At 38.7% G+C, this 17,994-nt stretch overlaps 1 protein-coding gene across 1 annotated transcript in view; it reads right to left on the bottom strand.

Annotated features, from left to right (window-relative positions):
- Positions 1–17,994, bottom strand: part of KCNH5 (potassium voltage-gated channel subfamily H member 5) — a 214,630-nt gene that overhangs the window by 39,616 nt on the left and 157,020 nt on the right. Inside the window, exon 9 of the mRNA XM_070931612.1 lies at positions 10,124–10,376. Within this exon, the coding sequence (XP_070787713.1) occupies positions 10,124–10,376 (253 nt within the window). The remainder of the gene's footprint in view (positions 1–10,123; positions 10,377–17,994) is intronic.

Raw genomic sequence — 17,994 nt, 5'->3', positions numbered from 1 at the left:
TTGGATCCTGCAACATTATCTGGGACATGTATATTTGCTTTAATTTGTGACAATTAAATAAGGCTCCAAGGAATTCAGGGAAGGCTGGCTCTAGCCCTTTTAGAGTTATGCAGTGACTCTAGATTACCTCTACACTTCAACTTTTATCCTTCACCTGTCAGACTGGGTGCTTCCCAACAGTCATGTTTTTACTTTGTCAATGGGTTATTTATATGAGTTAGGTATAGCATTAACATATATGCACGTAGGTGGTTATAGGTTCAGTACTTGTCATCTCCATATTAAAGCATATAAAACACACAGTAGAACAAAGTAGGAAAAGAACTCATTAGGAAACAATATTGCTGGTAATGGAAGTAACCCTGACCTATAGGGCATCATTTAAGTGCAATTCAATATGTTCTCAGAATTTAAGAATAAGTATTTAGTGCAGCTGTATCTATAATAATCTGCTTAACATAATTGAGGGTTGAGTACAACACATCACCATTGACAGGTGTTGCCCTATTTAGAGCTAAAAATGAAACTTCCCTGATACCAGGGGGCCTCTGCACAATCAGAAACTTCATCATGCTGGATGAGTTTATTTCATCCTGTTCATCCCTTAGAGCTCCAAACCTCCATTGCACCTCTTGTTTGGCCTAAACTGGAGATATGTAGTTGGGTGTCATCATCATATGAATTTCTATGTGTTTGTGTATGCCTTCAAATTATTGTTGAATCCTGACAACTGCCCGAATAAGTTCCTACAATTTTTCTTGGCAAGATTTCAGACATGGTTTGCCATCCTCTTCTTAAACTGAGAGAGAATGACTGCCTTAGATCACCTGGTTGGCTTTGTACCTAAGGAAGGATTAGAATTCATGGTCTCCCATTTCTAGTCTGATGTCTTAACCACTACACTAATTTGGCTCTTTTATATTAATAATACCTCATCCCAAATCAATGGTTGACTTTGCCAAGTGGCTTCATGTAACTGTTTAAAAAAAAAAGGGAGGGGTGGGTTTCCAAGCATTGAGACACCTGAGATTGGAGTGCCAATGAACTCAAATTCTCCATCCTCAACAGTAAGTGGAACTATACATTCTGGAAGGAGAAGGGCTACTGTAGAATGGTACATCTGTTCCCAAACCTCATATACAACCCAAAAGGATGGCATGATTGATAATCTTGAATGCTGCTGAGATAAACTTGAATGCTGCTGAGTCTCAATACTTAGGGGAATATGTGGGAGCCATTTCTTCTGAGTACAAAATAGGGCTCCTCCATCCAGTTCTATTGCAGTTCATCCATAAGAAGAACCAGTGCCGTTTCTGTCTCATGCTCAGGCTTGAACCCAGTCAGGAAAGGTTCACCCATGACTTTTAATAGATGAGTATGCTTACAATATACTGACTATGCTAACTATGCATAGATAGTTTTTAAGATACTAAGTTTAAGATACTAAGCAAACTGAGACAGAACTGAAGACAGAACTGAAGAAACTTCTTGGATGTCTTGGCAAAATGTCTTCAAAGGAAAAAACAAGAAAGTCCAGCTGCCTTTTGAAAAGCACCTTTGGGACAACCATGATCTGGATGATTGAGAACCTCCATAAACAGATACTAAGCAAAGTACAGGTAGTCCTCGACTTACAACCTAAATGGTCACTAAACGAATGGTTTAGTGACCATTTGAAGTTACAACAGCACTGAAAAATATGACTTATGATCAGTTTTCACACTTATGACTATTATGGTATCCCTATGTCACATGATCAAAATTCAGATGCTTGGCAGCTGGTTCATCTTTAGGATGGTTGTAGTGTCCCTGGAGTCTCATGATCCCCTTCTGCGACTTTCTGACAAGCAAGGTCAATGGGGAAGCCAGATTCACTTAAAAACCTTGCTATTAACTTAACAACTGCAGTGATTCACTTAACAAATGTGACAAGAAAAGTCATAAAATGGGTCAAAACTCACTTAACAAACATCTCGCTTAACAACAGAAATGTTGAGCTCAATTGCAGTTTTTAGTCGACTACCTGTATCTCAAAATCAACTTTACCACTAAGAAATGCTTTTTTTTTTTTTGGCCTCTGAGAAGTAACACTTAGTATAAGAATAACTTCAGGACTAGAAGGGGCCATTATTTGATCTCTTCTCTACCATTTCATGTAGCGTAACCCAAGGATGGGAGGAGGTTTTCCTCATTCACCTGGCATAGATTCTTCCATCTCTGCAGCTGCTCCACTGCCAATCACTTTTTTTTCTGTTGTTTGAAAGACAAACCAGCTTCATAAATCACTGCAGCTAAGCAATTTGACAAAAGTACGTTAGGAGAAGGCCTAGTCAAACTTTTTATTGCATAATTCCCTTTGAGATCAATTTATATTTTTTTCTATCAGAATGCTTGGTGACATAATAAGTAATTCACAGGATGGTTTACCCAGGATGATAAAAAGAGTGAAAGGTAATTAAAGCTGCTGCTACTGAAGCTAGGATGGACTGAAATTCTTACCAGTCACTGATCAAATAAAGGTTGAAATGTTGAAATACATGGGAGAAAAGTAAAATTACTACTGTTAAACATCAATATACACGATTTGCTCTTCAATTTGCTTCACTTAATATAACTTAATAAATCATGCTATATTCTTTCTGCAAGGATATCAAGGTGGCAAACCGAAATGGTGTACCGTATCTTTAAAAAATGGCTTTGTTGTGACCTAGGCTTACTGAGTTATTACAAGACACAATTAGTTCCAAACAAACCTATTTTATTGTAACAGCTGAGAATTACGTTCATTCCCAGCTGAGTCCCAATTAGTTGCAAAACAAGTCCTTCGGGGTAATCACCAATCTTTATCTTCTTTGACACCCTGCCAAAGGCCTTACTTGGCAAAGCCCCATGGAGTTCAGAAACAAACAAGAGATGCCGACTGGAAACAGAGTCAGCAACGTTGCTTTCCTGCAAAAGACCCAAGTGCCTTTGTTTGTCTTTTAAGTCTTATGGGAGGGACCAATCATTTCCTGGCCTTATTCCCAAGTCGTCCCTTTTGCTTTAGCTGCTCTTGCCTTCTGGCAGCTCTGCGCATGTATGCACTAGGAACAGGCTCCTCCGCCTCTCTGCTGTCTGACTCTGGGGGCTCCGGAGTCCGCATATCACTCCCAGATGGCCCTGGCCCCATCTCTGCCTCTGACACAGAGCCCTCGTCTGGGCCTTCCCGGACGAGGGCTTCTTCCCCTAGATCCGGTATCAGAGAAGGTCTGAGCCATCCAAGAATAAGCAGCAGATGTGTTATGGAAGACCCAGGCTAGCTTAGCACTGGAACTTTGAGGACATAATCAATATGGAAACAAAGGTGAATGTGGACATGCTAAAAGTATGACAACCATGCATATTCTGGAGATAATGAATTAATGGATTTTGCCCAGGGGTGAAATCCAGCAAGTTCTGACAGGTTCTGGAGAACTAGTAGCAGAAATTTTGAGTAGTTAGGAGAACCAGCCTGGCTTGATGGCTCAGTGGCTAAGACGCTGAGCTTGTCGATCAGAAAGGCCAGCAGTTTGGTGGTTCGAATCCCTAGAATAGGTCTCCTCGGTGAGCAGGGGGTTGGACTAGATGACCTCCAAGGTCCCTTCCAACTCTGTTACCACCTCTGGCTGGCCCCGGAGTGGGATGGGAATGGAGATTTTGCAATTTCCTTCCCCCAGGAGTGGGGAGGAAATGCTGATTTTGCACTATTCTTCCCCTCCCATGCCCACCAAGCCACGCCCACCACGCCACACCACGCCATGCCCACCAAGCCACGTCCACAGAACGGGTAGTAAAAAAAATTGAATTTCACCATTGATTTTATTTATTTATTTATTTATTTATTTATTTATTTATTTATTTATTTATTTATTTATTAATCAAATTTCTATACTGCCCTACTCCCGAAGGACTCAGGGCGGTGAACAGCCAAGATAAAATACAGATAATACAAATATTAAAAATCCCTTAAAATTATTAAATATTTTGGCCGAAACACAGATTAAAACACCCAATTTATAAAATCACGAATTAAAAATTTAAAAGAGGAGAGTTAGGCCAGGCCAGCCTGCTGAAATAGAAAAGTTTTGAGAGCACGGCGAAACGTGTGCAGGTCTGGGATCCTCTGTATCTCTGGGGGGAGCTCGTTCCAGATGGTAGGTGCCCCCACAGAGAAGGCTCTCCCCCTGGGGGCCGCCAGTCGACACTGTTTGGCCGACGGCACCCTGAGGAGCCCCTCTCTATGGGAGTGTACTGGTCGGTGAGAGGCTATTGGTGCTATTGGTAGCAGAAGGCGGTCTCGTAAATACCCTGGTCCGATGCCATGGAGCGCTCTAAAGATGATAACCAAAACCTTGAAGCGCACCCGGAAGACCACCAGGAGCCAGTGCAGCTCGCGCAGGAGGGGGGGGTCACATGGGAGCACCACGTCGCTCCCATAACCACCCGTGCGGCCGCATTCTGGACCAGCTGGAGCCTCCGGGTGCTCCTCAAGGGGAGCCCCATGTAGAGAGCATTGCAGTAGTCCAAGCAGGAAGTAACGAGAGCATGAGTGACCGTATTTAACGAGTCCCGATCCAGAAAGGGACGCAACTGGCGAATCAGGCGAACCTGATAAAAAGTCCCCCTGGCCATGGCCTTCATGTGCTCTTCTAAAGACAGCCGTGAGTCCAGGAGGACATCCAAGTTGCGAACCCTCTCTGTGGGGGCCAATGACTCGCCCCCAATAGTCAGTGATGGCACCAACTGACTATATCGGGATGTTGGAAACCACAGCCACTTGGTCTTGGATGGGTTGAGCCTGAGTCTGTTTCTCCCCATCCAGATCCGCACGGCCTCCAGGCACCGGGACATCACTTCAAGGGCATCATTGGGGTGGTCTGGAGTGGAGATGTACAGCTGAGTATCATCAGCGTACTGATGGTACTTCACTCCGAAACCACGGATGATCTCACCTAGCGGCTTCACATAAATGTTGAACAGAAGGGGCGAGAGGACCGACCTTTGTGGCACTCCACATACAAGGGGCCTCGGGGTCGACCTCTGCCCCCCTGTCAACACGGACTGCGACCGGTCAGAGAGAAATGAGGAGAACCACCGTAGGACGGTGCCCCCCACCCCTAACTCCTCTAGCCGGTGCAGCATGATACCATGGTCGATGGTATCAAAAGCCGCTGAGAGGTCTAATAGGACCAGGACAGAGGAACAACCCCTGTCCTGAGCCCTCCAGAGATCACCAACCAACGCGACCAATGCCGTTTCCGTGCTGTACCCAGGCCTGAAGCCCGACTGGAACAGATCCAGATACGACGATTCATCCAGGTACTGGGGGAGCTGTCGCGCTACCACACTCTCAACAACCTTTGCAACGAAGCGAAGGTTGGAGACTGGACGATTTTGCCTTCACAAGATAAAAGAATGGGCAGTATCTTAGATGTCTTTGGCAAGGACCACTAACTTAAATGCAATTGGGTGGTAGCTCATTACAGGCTGCTGTGGAATCACTGAAACTAAAATCCTTTTCTTTTTCTTCCACATGCCTCTGCAACAGAAGGAAAGTGTTACAAGTGTATATATGTCTCCAATCCTTTGCTTTGCAATAGGAAAGTGTGATACTTGGCCTCCTAGTTTCATTTCATAACATAGAAGAACATGAATTGCAGCCAAAGGCAATTTGGAGGAAGGCTTCTTAGATTGGGCTTAAGGCATGTTTGGGAAGGCCTAGGAAGCATAATTGAACACTATTTAATCAAGACAATGGTGGGACCATTGACTTTTTCCTTTAACAGCAATTAATTGGTAAGAGGTAACCTAGTGATGTTGAAAAATAATAATCTGGTCTCTAGCGTAGAGTACAGTCCCAAAACTGTACTCTACGATGCTTTCTCTCTTTTTGAAAGATGTACATTGTTAATGCTTGCTGAATGTTAAGTTATTCCATATATCAAAAAAAAGCAAACATCTTTATTCAATATTTTCTAAAATTTACTAGTCTTAATATGTTCCCATAGCAAACTGTAGCAAAGGAATTAATAGTAATTGGTTACAAGTCAGCATTTAATTGGCAAAAAGACCTTTAGCTGGTTGATAGTAAATCATCCCCCCCTAAAAGTATAGGCATTAGTTGGCTATTATCCCCAGAAAACAACTGCCATCTACTATAGCAAATCAATATGAACCAGTAGTGGACAATTTTGTCTAATTTTGATCTTAGTTGGTTTTACTCCAACTCTACTCCATCCAATTTCCACATCGATCTGTGATTTAACATGCACACTCAAATTTATTCCTTTCTGTTGTTAAGTTTCCCTTTTTGTGCACATTTTAACACAATTTGCCCTAATAGGCACATTTTTGTAGAAATTTCTGCTTCTGCAGATATATTCCATTTATTCTTCGCTAATTGCTTGTAGATAAATGGGACTCTAAGAAGGATGTGACACCATTCAGATGCCATATTAGAAAGAAGAATGTGTACTTGAAAGCTTTAGATCTCCACATTCTATCCAAAGCATTTTATTCTACAACCATCTTTGTTCATATATTTTCTAATAGGACGAAGTATTCATCTTATTAGAAAATATATTAGAAGTATTCTAATAGGATGAAGTAAAAATGAAGAATGTGACATTATATATAGCAGAAAATGTATTTAAACAGTCCAGCTCTGCTTGCTCTTGTACACATCTCTTATACTCATCCTTTTTTATTTTTTTAAAATGAGTTTCATGTACGGTAACTACAGCAAGGTAAATGAAAGTAACTGTAAGGAACAGGGTGTAATCCATCAATGGACTCTTGGGAAATAATAGGGCTAAAACCGTTCTAAGAACTGGTTTCTATGAAGAACCGCATTATCTGAGGAACATGAGTGAAGAACACTCTTGTAAGACCAGACACTAAAATGTTTAAAGCCATGCTTGCTTTCTACTTTTTTCTTTCTTCCATCCTCTTTTCAATCTCTTTCATTTTCTCATCATTTCTCCCTTCCCTCTCATCTGTTCTACCTCTTCTTTGTTGTCATCAAGATGACAGAAAAAAAGAGAAGGATCCTCCTTGAGGGAAGATTGATTGATTCCTTGCACATCGTCAAAAAGGCATTAAGGGTTGTAAACCTAATCTTGCGTAGCTTCTTACACTACTAACCAGAGCATACAAAACGTTTGCTAGACCAATTCTCGAATACAGCTCATCTGTCTGGAACACACACTGCATATCAGATATTAATACAATTGAACATGTCCAGAAATATTTCACAAGAAGAGTCCTCCACGCCTCCGCTCGCAACAAAATACCTTATACCACCAGACTTGAAATTTTGGGCTTAGAAAATTTAGAACTATGCCGCCTTAGGTATGACCTAAGCATAGCTCATAAAATCACCTGCTACAATGTCAATGACTACTTCAGCTTCAACCACAACAATACACGAGCACACAATAGATACAAACTTAAAGTGAACCACTCCAAACTCCATTGTAGAAAATATGACTTCAGCAACAGAGTGGTTAATGCCTGGAATGCACTACCAGACTCTGTGGTTTCATCCCAAAATCCCCAAAATTTTAATCTTAGACTGGCTACTGTTGACCTCACCCCTTTCCTAAGAAGTCTGTAAGGGGTGTGCATAAGAGCACCAGTGTGCCTACCATCCCTGTCCTAATGTTCCCTTTAATTGTATTCATTTTATGTATTCAATTCATGCTTATACTTATACATATTTTCTAATACGTACTTAAATAAATAAATAAATAAATAAATAAATAAATAAATAAATAAATAAATAAATAAATAAATAAATAAATAAATAAATATTGTTAAAGGTAGATAGAGGGCCACCAAGTTTACTAAAAGAGAAGCCAAATCACCTCAGGACAGAGACTGACTTTGCCTGCATAACTGATTTTAGAAATGAGAAGATGAGATAAGGATGATTCCTAAATCCTACCTGAAATAAGCCTCATGAGGGAGAAACAGCACCATGTGAGAGAAGTAAATCCTTAAATAAATCTTTTGGTGCTCCCTGTTTTGAAAAATGTTTTACCAGGGCAGTTAACATTAGGATGATTCTGCATAATGTTAGATCCCAGGATCACATGGCCTCTTAAGTCTTGAATGCAGCCATCAAAGTTTTTCCAAATTGCCCATCAAATTGTAAATTTTGAAATGAGGAAAGAAGATATTTATTTAATATTTAGGATCATTTAATACATAGGTTTTAAGCCTAATGACTATATTTAACTGATCCATCTAGTTTTAATTAATTGACTCTTTACTTTGGGAAACAGGTAATCAAATGTAGTCTTGGCCCAAAGAAAGTTATGCTCTAAAGTTTCATTCCCCATCAACAGTCTGTATGGCTTAAATAAGGCTTCTTGCGGCTTCTCCCCAAGTAAAGACTATCTCATTTTACCCATTGTTAAATCCAAATGAGGTGGGTGTGTTTGTTTTTCCTGATGAAAATCAATATTATGCCAAGCAAACAATTCACAGTTTTTATGAATGAATTATTTCTGTTCTGATGGATGTAGTTTTAGAATGATGTCTCTCATTTTGATGGGATAAGCGGCATACTTTGTGATGTTTCCTTGGGGAGGCTGTTATTATATTACACACACTTCATTACCACAGCATTAGCAAGCTCATACAATAGCCTGTTACATGTTACATTTCTAGCTAATTACTATATTAAAGCAAGTCATGGGCAGGAGAAAAATGTTGTACCAGGGGAGTTAACGTTAGGATGATTCTGCATAACGTTAGATGTATTCATTTATTTATTTTCTTAATTGTATTTAATATTGTGCATAATATAAACAGGAATAGAAAATTATGTGTAGCTCCTAACAGTCAGCAATTAATGTTTGCATCTAGGTAACCTTGTGCCCATTATTTGGTAGCTTGAAATAGTTATGCTCTCAAAATGTATGAGGGTACAAAGAAGGATTTTTTTTAAAAAAAAATGACTTTTACTAATAGAGTAAACAAATTTGGGATGAACAGAACAGAATAAGAGAGTTGGAAGGGGCCTTGGATGTCTTCTAGTCCAACTCTATGCTCAGGCAGGAAACCCTATACCATTTCAGACAAAGGGTTGTCCAATCTCTTCTTTAAAATGTCCAGCATCGCAGCATTCACAACTTCTGGAAGTAAGTTGTTCCACTGATTGATTGTTCTAACTTCTCAGTTAAGAAGGAAATTTCTCATTAGTTCTAGGTTGCTTCTCTCCTTGATTAGTTTCCAACCATTGCTTCTTGTCCTACCTTCAGGTGCTTTGGAGAATAAGCTGACTCCCTCTTCTTTGTGGCAACCCCTTAGAAATTGGAACACCACTACCATGACACCCATGATAGATGGGGCAGAGGAAGTATGCTGATCAATTTTTGTTCCTAGGTGACTAATTGCTGTTTCAGCCCAAGCCCTTATAGCAGTGTTGGCAAACCTTTATGGCACCAAGTGCTGAAATGGGAGCACGCAGACACCCCCATGCCAAAAACTGGAAGAGCAACCGCCCAGTGCACATGCACACACTGGGAAGATGATCTTCCGGTTTCCGGTGTGCACATGCGCACCGGCCACTGGTCTTCTGGTTTCCGGTGCTCCTGTGCACGTGAAGACCAGCTGGCTGGCATGCCGGAACCCGGAAGAGCAACGGGCGACGGCTGGCGTGTCCGGAGAGATGGCTCTGTGTGGCACTTCCAGTACGCATGCCATAGGTTCGCCATCATGGCCTTACAACTTTCTTGTGGTTAAAAGCCAAGGGAGAAAATTCAGTGTACACCTTCATGAGCCTTCGGGGCAAAGGGAAGATATGAATATTTATTTTATATAAAGAAATAAATAAGAATTACATATAATAGATAAATGGGAGAAATAGATTCAAACACCGTCTAAACTTTTGTAGTCTGTCATTTTGTCAAAAAATAAACTCATCAATGGATTTTACCGATAACAACATTTCTAAATAGAAATTGCTAAACAAGAAGAACAGGGCGATAGTACTGCCTTGACATTTTAAGCAATTACTCACATTAAAGTGTACAAAAACGCCCCATTGTTATCAGAGTAATAGTGGACATACAAGATGGCCACCACTTCATCATCCTACCTAAGATGGCCACCACCTCTTCATCCTGTATGACTTCTAATGATCCTGAGACAACAAAGCAGAGGGCATCTACGCTTTCACCAGCGTGATAGATAAGGTCTCCGGGAGCACAATGGATCGTCTGGAATTCCACTGCAAGTGCTCTCAGGCAGCCATCACTAGCTAGGCGAAAAGCTGGATGTTCGTTAAAAACCTTCCGATTGAGATGCACACAAATATCCGCTCTCATGTCCTTGGGACATATTGAAAGGACCTGGAGGGAGAGGAAAAACATGACAATGGGTGCAATCTAAACAGATAGTATGAAGGTTAACATACATACATAACTGTTTTAATACATTATATTTGTGATAGTGACAAATATCTGTAGCTCGGGTCTAGAAACCAACCCACAAGCTCGGAAAATAAACTTCCACCCTCATACATTATATTGTTTAAAGAGCTCCAAAATACTTACTTACAAATCTTTTTAAGGCAAGCCTGTATTACCTGACCATATTGTAAATGTATAATTTAGAGAGACTACAATAGATGATGATAATTTTTCTTAATGCTTCTAGATAAATTATTACAAAAGAAATGTTGGAGCCAAGAATTTGAATCCTTGTGCATATATTTTGCAGAGACTACAGATCTTCCCCATATACTCATATATAATCAGTGTGAAACTTGTTATAATGTAGGTTCTACCAAGGTTCACATTGATTTTAAATTCCCATTGTTTTATTTTATAATTGAATTGCTTTTATGTTGTGAGTTGCTCAGAATACTTTGTTTTGGGGGATGCCATACACAAGTTTTAAATGAAACAAATGAAAATATTTAACACTTAATTGAATTCAGCAGGACTAATTTTCATATAACACATACAGTAAATATTTGGATAAATAAGTCTCTATTTCCTAAATCTCCAAAGCCAATTTGTTTTTAATTATTTTCTTTCTTTCTTTTTTGTAAAATGGATTTCTTTTTAAGAATGGTTTCAGAGAAAACTGCAATTAATCAAGAGCAGATTAATAGTACCACAACAATCTAAGAGTTGATTAAAAACAGAAGCAGCACGAGTAGGCTCTTAAAGGAATGCCTGAAAAACAGTATTTCAATTAATAGAAATAGAATAGAATCTACAACTTAGTTTATTCACCAATCCTAGGATTTGGGATAGACACAGAAAGAAACAATTGTCCAGTAGTAGCCAGAAGCTGTTTTGAGGGTTCTTCATTCTTAGATCTATGATCCTCCTTTGCCTATTATGCTTTTCATTGTAAATCCATCCCTTACTGACATCACTCTGCAGATGTCTGCAGATGTAACATTTTTTTCCTTCCTCCAGATGGTTAGGTGCCATCATACTGAGCTTGGCTCCTAGTGGCTCCAAAGCTAAATGCTGTGTTAAATGTTAAAATTCATTTCTGCAGATAATCATACTTAATTCCTGATTTAAGGAAGCCAATATCATTTGAATGAAATTGGCAAGAATGGGAACTATCTAGAGCACTCCTACTCCTAGTCCTAAAAACTTAATGCCTAAACTTAGCCTTTAATACAAACCCCAAATATAGGGCTATAGTAATATTTTTTAAAAAATATTCTATCTTTTGAAAAATCTATGGCTTCTTACCTCAGAAGGAACCATATAATGTCAGTTCACTACAAGGAATTCTGGGAAAAATCTGGGTTTCTACCATTCCATGTCAATGAAGAGAATGACCTAGAATAATCCCCCATTCTTCCTACTATTAAAGAAGAATGAGCAATTGTAGACTAATGAATTAATTTCTCTTTAAGCAAACGTAGCTACTTCAGTGGACATGAAGTTTTATTTCATGTCTTATTTCCTTTAGAATTTAATTGGCAGAGTGGTGAATGTGAGCTGTGATAGACTGAATTTTAAAATTAATACTTTGAGGACTACTGAATTATCTCTACCCACAGAATTATAGGAATGTGCCTGCCTTTGAAATCCATGTGATCTTAAAATAAATAATCAAAATCTGGTACAAACAATCCAGAGCAGAAACTTTTGAAAACCTTCACTAGAGACAATAAGAATCTTCTACATAATTGATTCATTGTCAAACTGCTCTTATCAATAAATATGTTTTTGGGAAAATTCGTTACTCTTAAATTTTATAATTAAAACAACAAATTATTTACTTTGTGGGGGGGACTCTTGAGTTAATTCTATGTATACTTACTTTGTGGTAGTTTCCACTGAGTTTGGTATATTAACTTTAAATTCAAGTTAATGCTTTTAGGATTATACCATGAAATATTACAAAAGAAACCTGTACCCTAAATTGCTGTTACAATCATGTTCTCAGAAAGTGGACAGGCATCTTGTCAGAGAAAAAGAAATAAAGACTTCTCAGGTGCATAGATATCATTTCAAACAGTATTGCTTTTTGTAGACAAAATAGTGACACTTTCATCATGTTCTCCAGCAGTTTAGAAAGGTGAGAGTACACTATGTAGGAAAAAAGCCAGCTAATCCATCAGGAGGAATTCAATAATTAATGGAAGCTTTTTTCCAAAAGGTTTTAGTCAAGCCACATCCAACTGAATATACTGTAAGCTGCAAGGGAGAAAGAGAAACAGTTCTTCTCTCAACAACTGTAAAACAATGATCTCCTCACAAGATATGGACTTAATTTTTTTCATCTTTAAAATGGAAATGAAATCTCAGCTAGAGAAGTAGTTTTATTATATAGTCTGTGCAAGTACATTTTCAAAAGGCAAGGGAGGGAATTTGGGTTCTTTCCCTATTATAGCTAAAGTAATATATAGGACAGTGTAAGAATTAGCCTGGTTTTATGTCACATCAAATTTCTGCTGGAGCAGAAAACCTGGGGTTTTGGGATTGTGCTGGTCGTCAGCTACCAAGTATACACATGGACAGATCTGTCTATTTCCAATTTGTATGTTTTCTCGTTTTGAAACTGTTAATTCTATTACATTTCTGCATATTTTAATATGTGATGACCATTTGCACCCTAATGCTAACATAATTTTCCCAATATACAATATTTATACATTTTTCTTCAGCATGCAACCTTCTCCATTGTCAATTCTTGCATCTGAAATGGCCTGCTGGAAGCCACACTGAACTCTCTGTGGCTATAGTAGATTTTAAGAAGTTATGAATAGTCTTGCTTAGTTTTGACTTAAGTGAACAGTTTCATTTTTCACTGCATTTTTCTCTGAAAAATTTAGATTTTGACTTCACTGTTCTATCATGTGGGATAGGAATTGATGTCTGGCATGGATCCATGCTTTTTTTTTCTGTTCTTGCACAAAAAGCTGGCAATAGATTTGTTAGATAGCAAGGAAGACACAGGTAGGATTTAGAAGAATAGTGTGCTGTAGCGTCTAAAATCTTGGAAGATTCATATTTTAGTCCAACCTCACCATGAAAAAGCCCTGGAACAAGTCTGGACAAATCATCACCTCTCAGCTTTATAGAGCTCTTGTTGTGGGTAAAGTATGGGAATACGATAACTGTCCCTTTCAATAGGGAGGCAGAGCAAGCAGAGGAAAAGAAGACTAAGAGGCAGAATGCGGAAGGATGATTTTTTTCAATCTCCAAAAAGTCATTTCCAAAATTATCATTTGCACATTATGAAAGGAAAACAACAGTGGCAAAGATTTCCATTAGAATGCACATTTGAATTAATCTATAAATTCAAATTATGGTTTGATTTGAAATATAATGCACGTTATTACAGTAAAGCAGGCTTTGTTCTTGTCAATGAAATGACTGCTGTTCTAACTCTTGACAGACAATTTAAAATGCTCTGCTTTCTATTCTAGGTATATGTTTGAAAATGAATTTGTACTAGACAGCCCTTCAAATAAAGAATGTCTTCAAACAGAAGTTCTATTAATTAGTGTTTGGCTGGTCAGTTAGGTATCACAAGACAACAGTAGGGTTCACTCTACCCATTTTGGGGACAGAGTTCCAATCTATCCAAATTTCATTCAGATTTTAAATTATTTTTTAAAAAAAACAAACAAACAATGGATTAGACTTGAGGGTGGACAGAAGTTGCATTGTATTATCTTTAAAAATGGCAAAAAGATCTCTTATTTTGTATGTTTCTGAAGAGCAGAGGCACTTTGTTTGGTCCTTTCTGATTTTTTTTTTTTAATTTGATTTATATGCCGCTCTTCTCCGGAGACTCAGGGCAGCTTACAGTGCGTTAAGCAATAGCCTTCATACTTTTGTATATTTATACAAAGTCAGCTTATTGCCCCCCACAACTGGGTCCTCATTTAAACTACCTTAGAAAGGATGGAAGGCTGAGTCAACCTTGAGCCTGGTAAGATTTGAACCTGCAGTAATTGCAGGCAGCTGTGTTAATAACAGGATGCTTTAAACCACTGTACTACCAAGGCTCCTGATTTCTGTATAATCATCTCATTTGGTAATATGTTTAAATTAAGAGCAGTAACAATTTGGAGTAACAGCCTGCAGATTTCCTTCCTGCCTTTGATGCAGTGAAATCCTCAGACTTGCTCCCACTTGGACCCAGACAAAAATGGTTTAAATATCTACATTCAACATTTGCTTATAGCAGTCCTCCAAATCACAAGGCCAGCTAACATTCCTTCCTCTTCCTCCCACTGACATTTCAACTTTCTGAACTGCATGAAAGCTAAAAAGGAATTGTCAATCCTCTTTAAAGTTCGTAAACAGCTTTTTCCTGCTTAATTTTCAGTTTTCTTTCCAATCCACCATTGACAAAGATGCTTAAATTAATCTCAGAAAATTCTGCTTCAATTCCCAGTCAGTCTGGGAGATACACAGCAAGACAGAGCACAGGAACTAAGACTGACATTGGTTTTGAATGTATGCCTTGCAGTGTTATCAGGATTAATCCAGTACTGCTCTGTTTCTCTCTCCAGTGGTTTGATGACTATATGAGGCTAGAATTGCTACGAAACTAACTGGATAAATGTTATCCATGGTCCACCCCAATGTATTAAGCATGCTACCTGATAATTTTTCCCTCCAGGGGAACCCATTTCACTTCCACAAGGCAAGCAAGCAAGTTGCCATGTTCACTTCTCAAAGCCAGGTAATGTGTACTATTCAAAGGCCAATTATAATTTCTATCAAAAAGGTTGTTGTGTAATAATTTGGTGCATAAACATAGTTCTGCACTTGGGGAGGGGGATTAGGGATAAAAAAAGAGCAGACCTAAAATGCAGATGGAGAACTTTTGAGCTTGTATATCTTTCAGATTCTGTTTTTTTCCAATCTTTCACATTAGTTGGTAACTTTAAAAAAAACCTATAAGAAAACCCCTGTTTTTTCAGATACATTATTTCTCTCATGCATATATTGCATACATTTTGATCTAATCATCTTTGTAAATTATTCTTCCTTATTCAATTATATGTTGTATATTTTTTCACTATTATCTGCATTTTTCCCTAATAGATATGCTTGCAGTTCACCAAACATTACAAAAATGAATATCTTCTTTGCACGATATGGGTTTTCCTTTATCTCCTCTAGTCTCCCCTATATCTCTTCTTCAGAAGCAGATGGGAATTCATAAGTAGCTGTAGGAGGCAGGGTTAAAAACCAAATAATTTTTGCGTCTTCTTCAGTGCACAGATTAAGATGTAATCCTTTTTCTTCATTCTGTTTAGGATTTGTTGTTTTAATCGTGAAGTCGTGTCTGACCCATCGTGACCCCATGGACAATGCTCCTCCAGACCTTCTTATCCTCTATCATCCCTCAGAGTCCATTTATGCTGACTGTTTCAGTGACTCCATCCAGCCACCTCATTCTCTGCCATCCCCTTCTTCTTTTGCCCTCAATCGTTCCCAGTATTAGGCTCTTCTCCAGTAAGTCTTCTCCTGTTTAGGATAGCACTACAAAATTCTGAGATATGTATATGCTGAAGGCATATGAATATTGAATTCTGCTATTAATTTTCTATTGTTCTTTGTTATGACTATTTCATCACTGTATCAATTTTAACAATCGTGTAATATACTTATGTTAAAATCAACAACTCCCAGTTAGTACCTATATTCTTTTATCTCTGTATGATTGAAACAGTTCAGATAAAGAAGTGCAGTACACAACCAGAATCATAGACATTCTACTGTTTAACTACCATGTGCCTCTCTCTCTCTCTCTCTCTCTCTGTGTGTGTACAGTTTTTACAATGATATTTATTATGGTTATTAAGTGAATCATTGCAGTTATTAAGTGAACACCATAGTTGTAAGTGTGAACCCATTCTTCTGAATGCCACTTTTTGTTGTTGACAACTTGCAAAAAAGATCACAAATTTGACCACAGGACATTGCAACCATAAATGTGAGTCAGTTGCCATGCACCCAAATTGCAATTATGTGACTTTGGTAGTGGTGGTACAATCGTCATAAGTGGAAGGACCATCCATAAGTGCAAAGACTGGAATTTTTTTCAGCACCAGTCACTTAATCAAATTGTTACAAGTCAAAGACTACCTGTAATTTAGGTTGATTACATATCTACTTATTTTTACAGAGGACAATCCTCTATTCAAAGAGTTGTTAAATGAAAATCTCTGTTTAAAAATATTCTGGTTTTGATTAAATCAGTTTTAAATAGGGCACACCTAAATGGAGAAAGATCAGAAGCTTAGCAACACCTGGATAGCTGAATGAACAGGCACGCAGAGTAACTAGCTGCAGTTCCCAAATTACTAAATTACTGTGATTTAAATAGATGTATACTGAGGCATCCTGTATTTCTGTTTAAATTATGGTAACTGTAAGTGTTGCTCTTCTTTTGACAATGACGATGATGATGATCATTATCACGAATCAATCAACTGCAGGATGAAAGCCTCCAGGGTGTATTGTTAGGGACAGATTTTTTCTTCTTCTTCCCAGCCTAGGGCTAAGAGACAGCCACCCAAATAATTTCTGTGCCTAAGAGAAGGATAGATCCTACCTCCCATCTCTCCACTCATAGTCCAGGACTTATCTACTATCCCATGCTGGCTCTCAGATAGACAGAGACAGAGATAGACAGATGTCAATTCATATTTTCTTCTGTTCTCTTTGTTTGATGATGCAGAAGTAGATCTTATAAATATGTGGCACTCAGAGGAAAAACTAGGAACAATGCAGGGGGCTGGAAATCACTTCTTTGCTTCTTCATCTATGTTCCTCTTGAGGTTGAGAAAGCAAGCTTCCTATCCCAGAGGAAATGAATCCAATATTGTTTTCTTTTTCCTTCAGCATTTTCTAAACTCAGCCAGGCAGTTTAAGATAAGTGGCTAGAATAGCTGAGAAACAACCTACAGAGAGCAGGGACAATAAAAAGTGAAGGGAAAGCATGGACAGTGATGACAACCAACATAAAGAGATGCTGTAGTTAGAGTGGGATGTAGCTGACAAAAGCCTGTTAGCAATAGCACTTAGACTTATATACTGCTTTGTAGTGCTTTTACAGCCCTCTCTAAGTGGTTTACAAAATCAGTATATTGCCCCCAACAACCTGGGTCCTCATTTCACCCACCTGGGAAGGATGGAAGGCTGAGTCAACCTTGAACCTGGTGAGATTTGAACTGCTGAACTGCAGCTAGCAGTCAGCTGAGGTAGCCTGCAGTACTGCACTCGAACCACTGTGCCACCTCGGCTCTCTTAAATGTTTAGTAGTAGTAGTAGTAGTAGTAGTAGTAGTAGTAGTAGTAGTAGTAGGATTTTAAACATACATAATGCATTTATTATTTCGATACAATGCTACTTGTAGAGTATTGATTTAAGATTATTAATCTTCTAATGTTTAGATAGCTCAGACCATTAAAGGAAACCCACATTCTGGTAGAGAGAAGTTCCCTGAGGATGGGTTCTAGCACGA

Source organism: Pituophis catenifer, unplaced genomic scaffold (assembly GCF_029215685.1).
Source record: "Pituophis catenifer annectens isolate HBS135680 unplaced genomic scaffold, rPitCat1.0.hap2 SCAF_1, whole genome shotgun sequence".
NCBI classification, from domain to species: domain Eukaryota; kingdom Metazoa; phylum Chordata; class Lepidosauria; order Squamata; family Colubridae; genus Pituophis; species Pituophis catenifer.
Note: the sequence above shows the minus strand (reverse complement) of the source record. Positions and strands in the feature narration are given on the sequence as shown.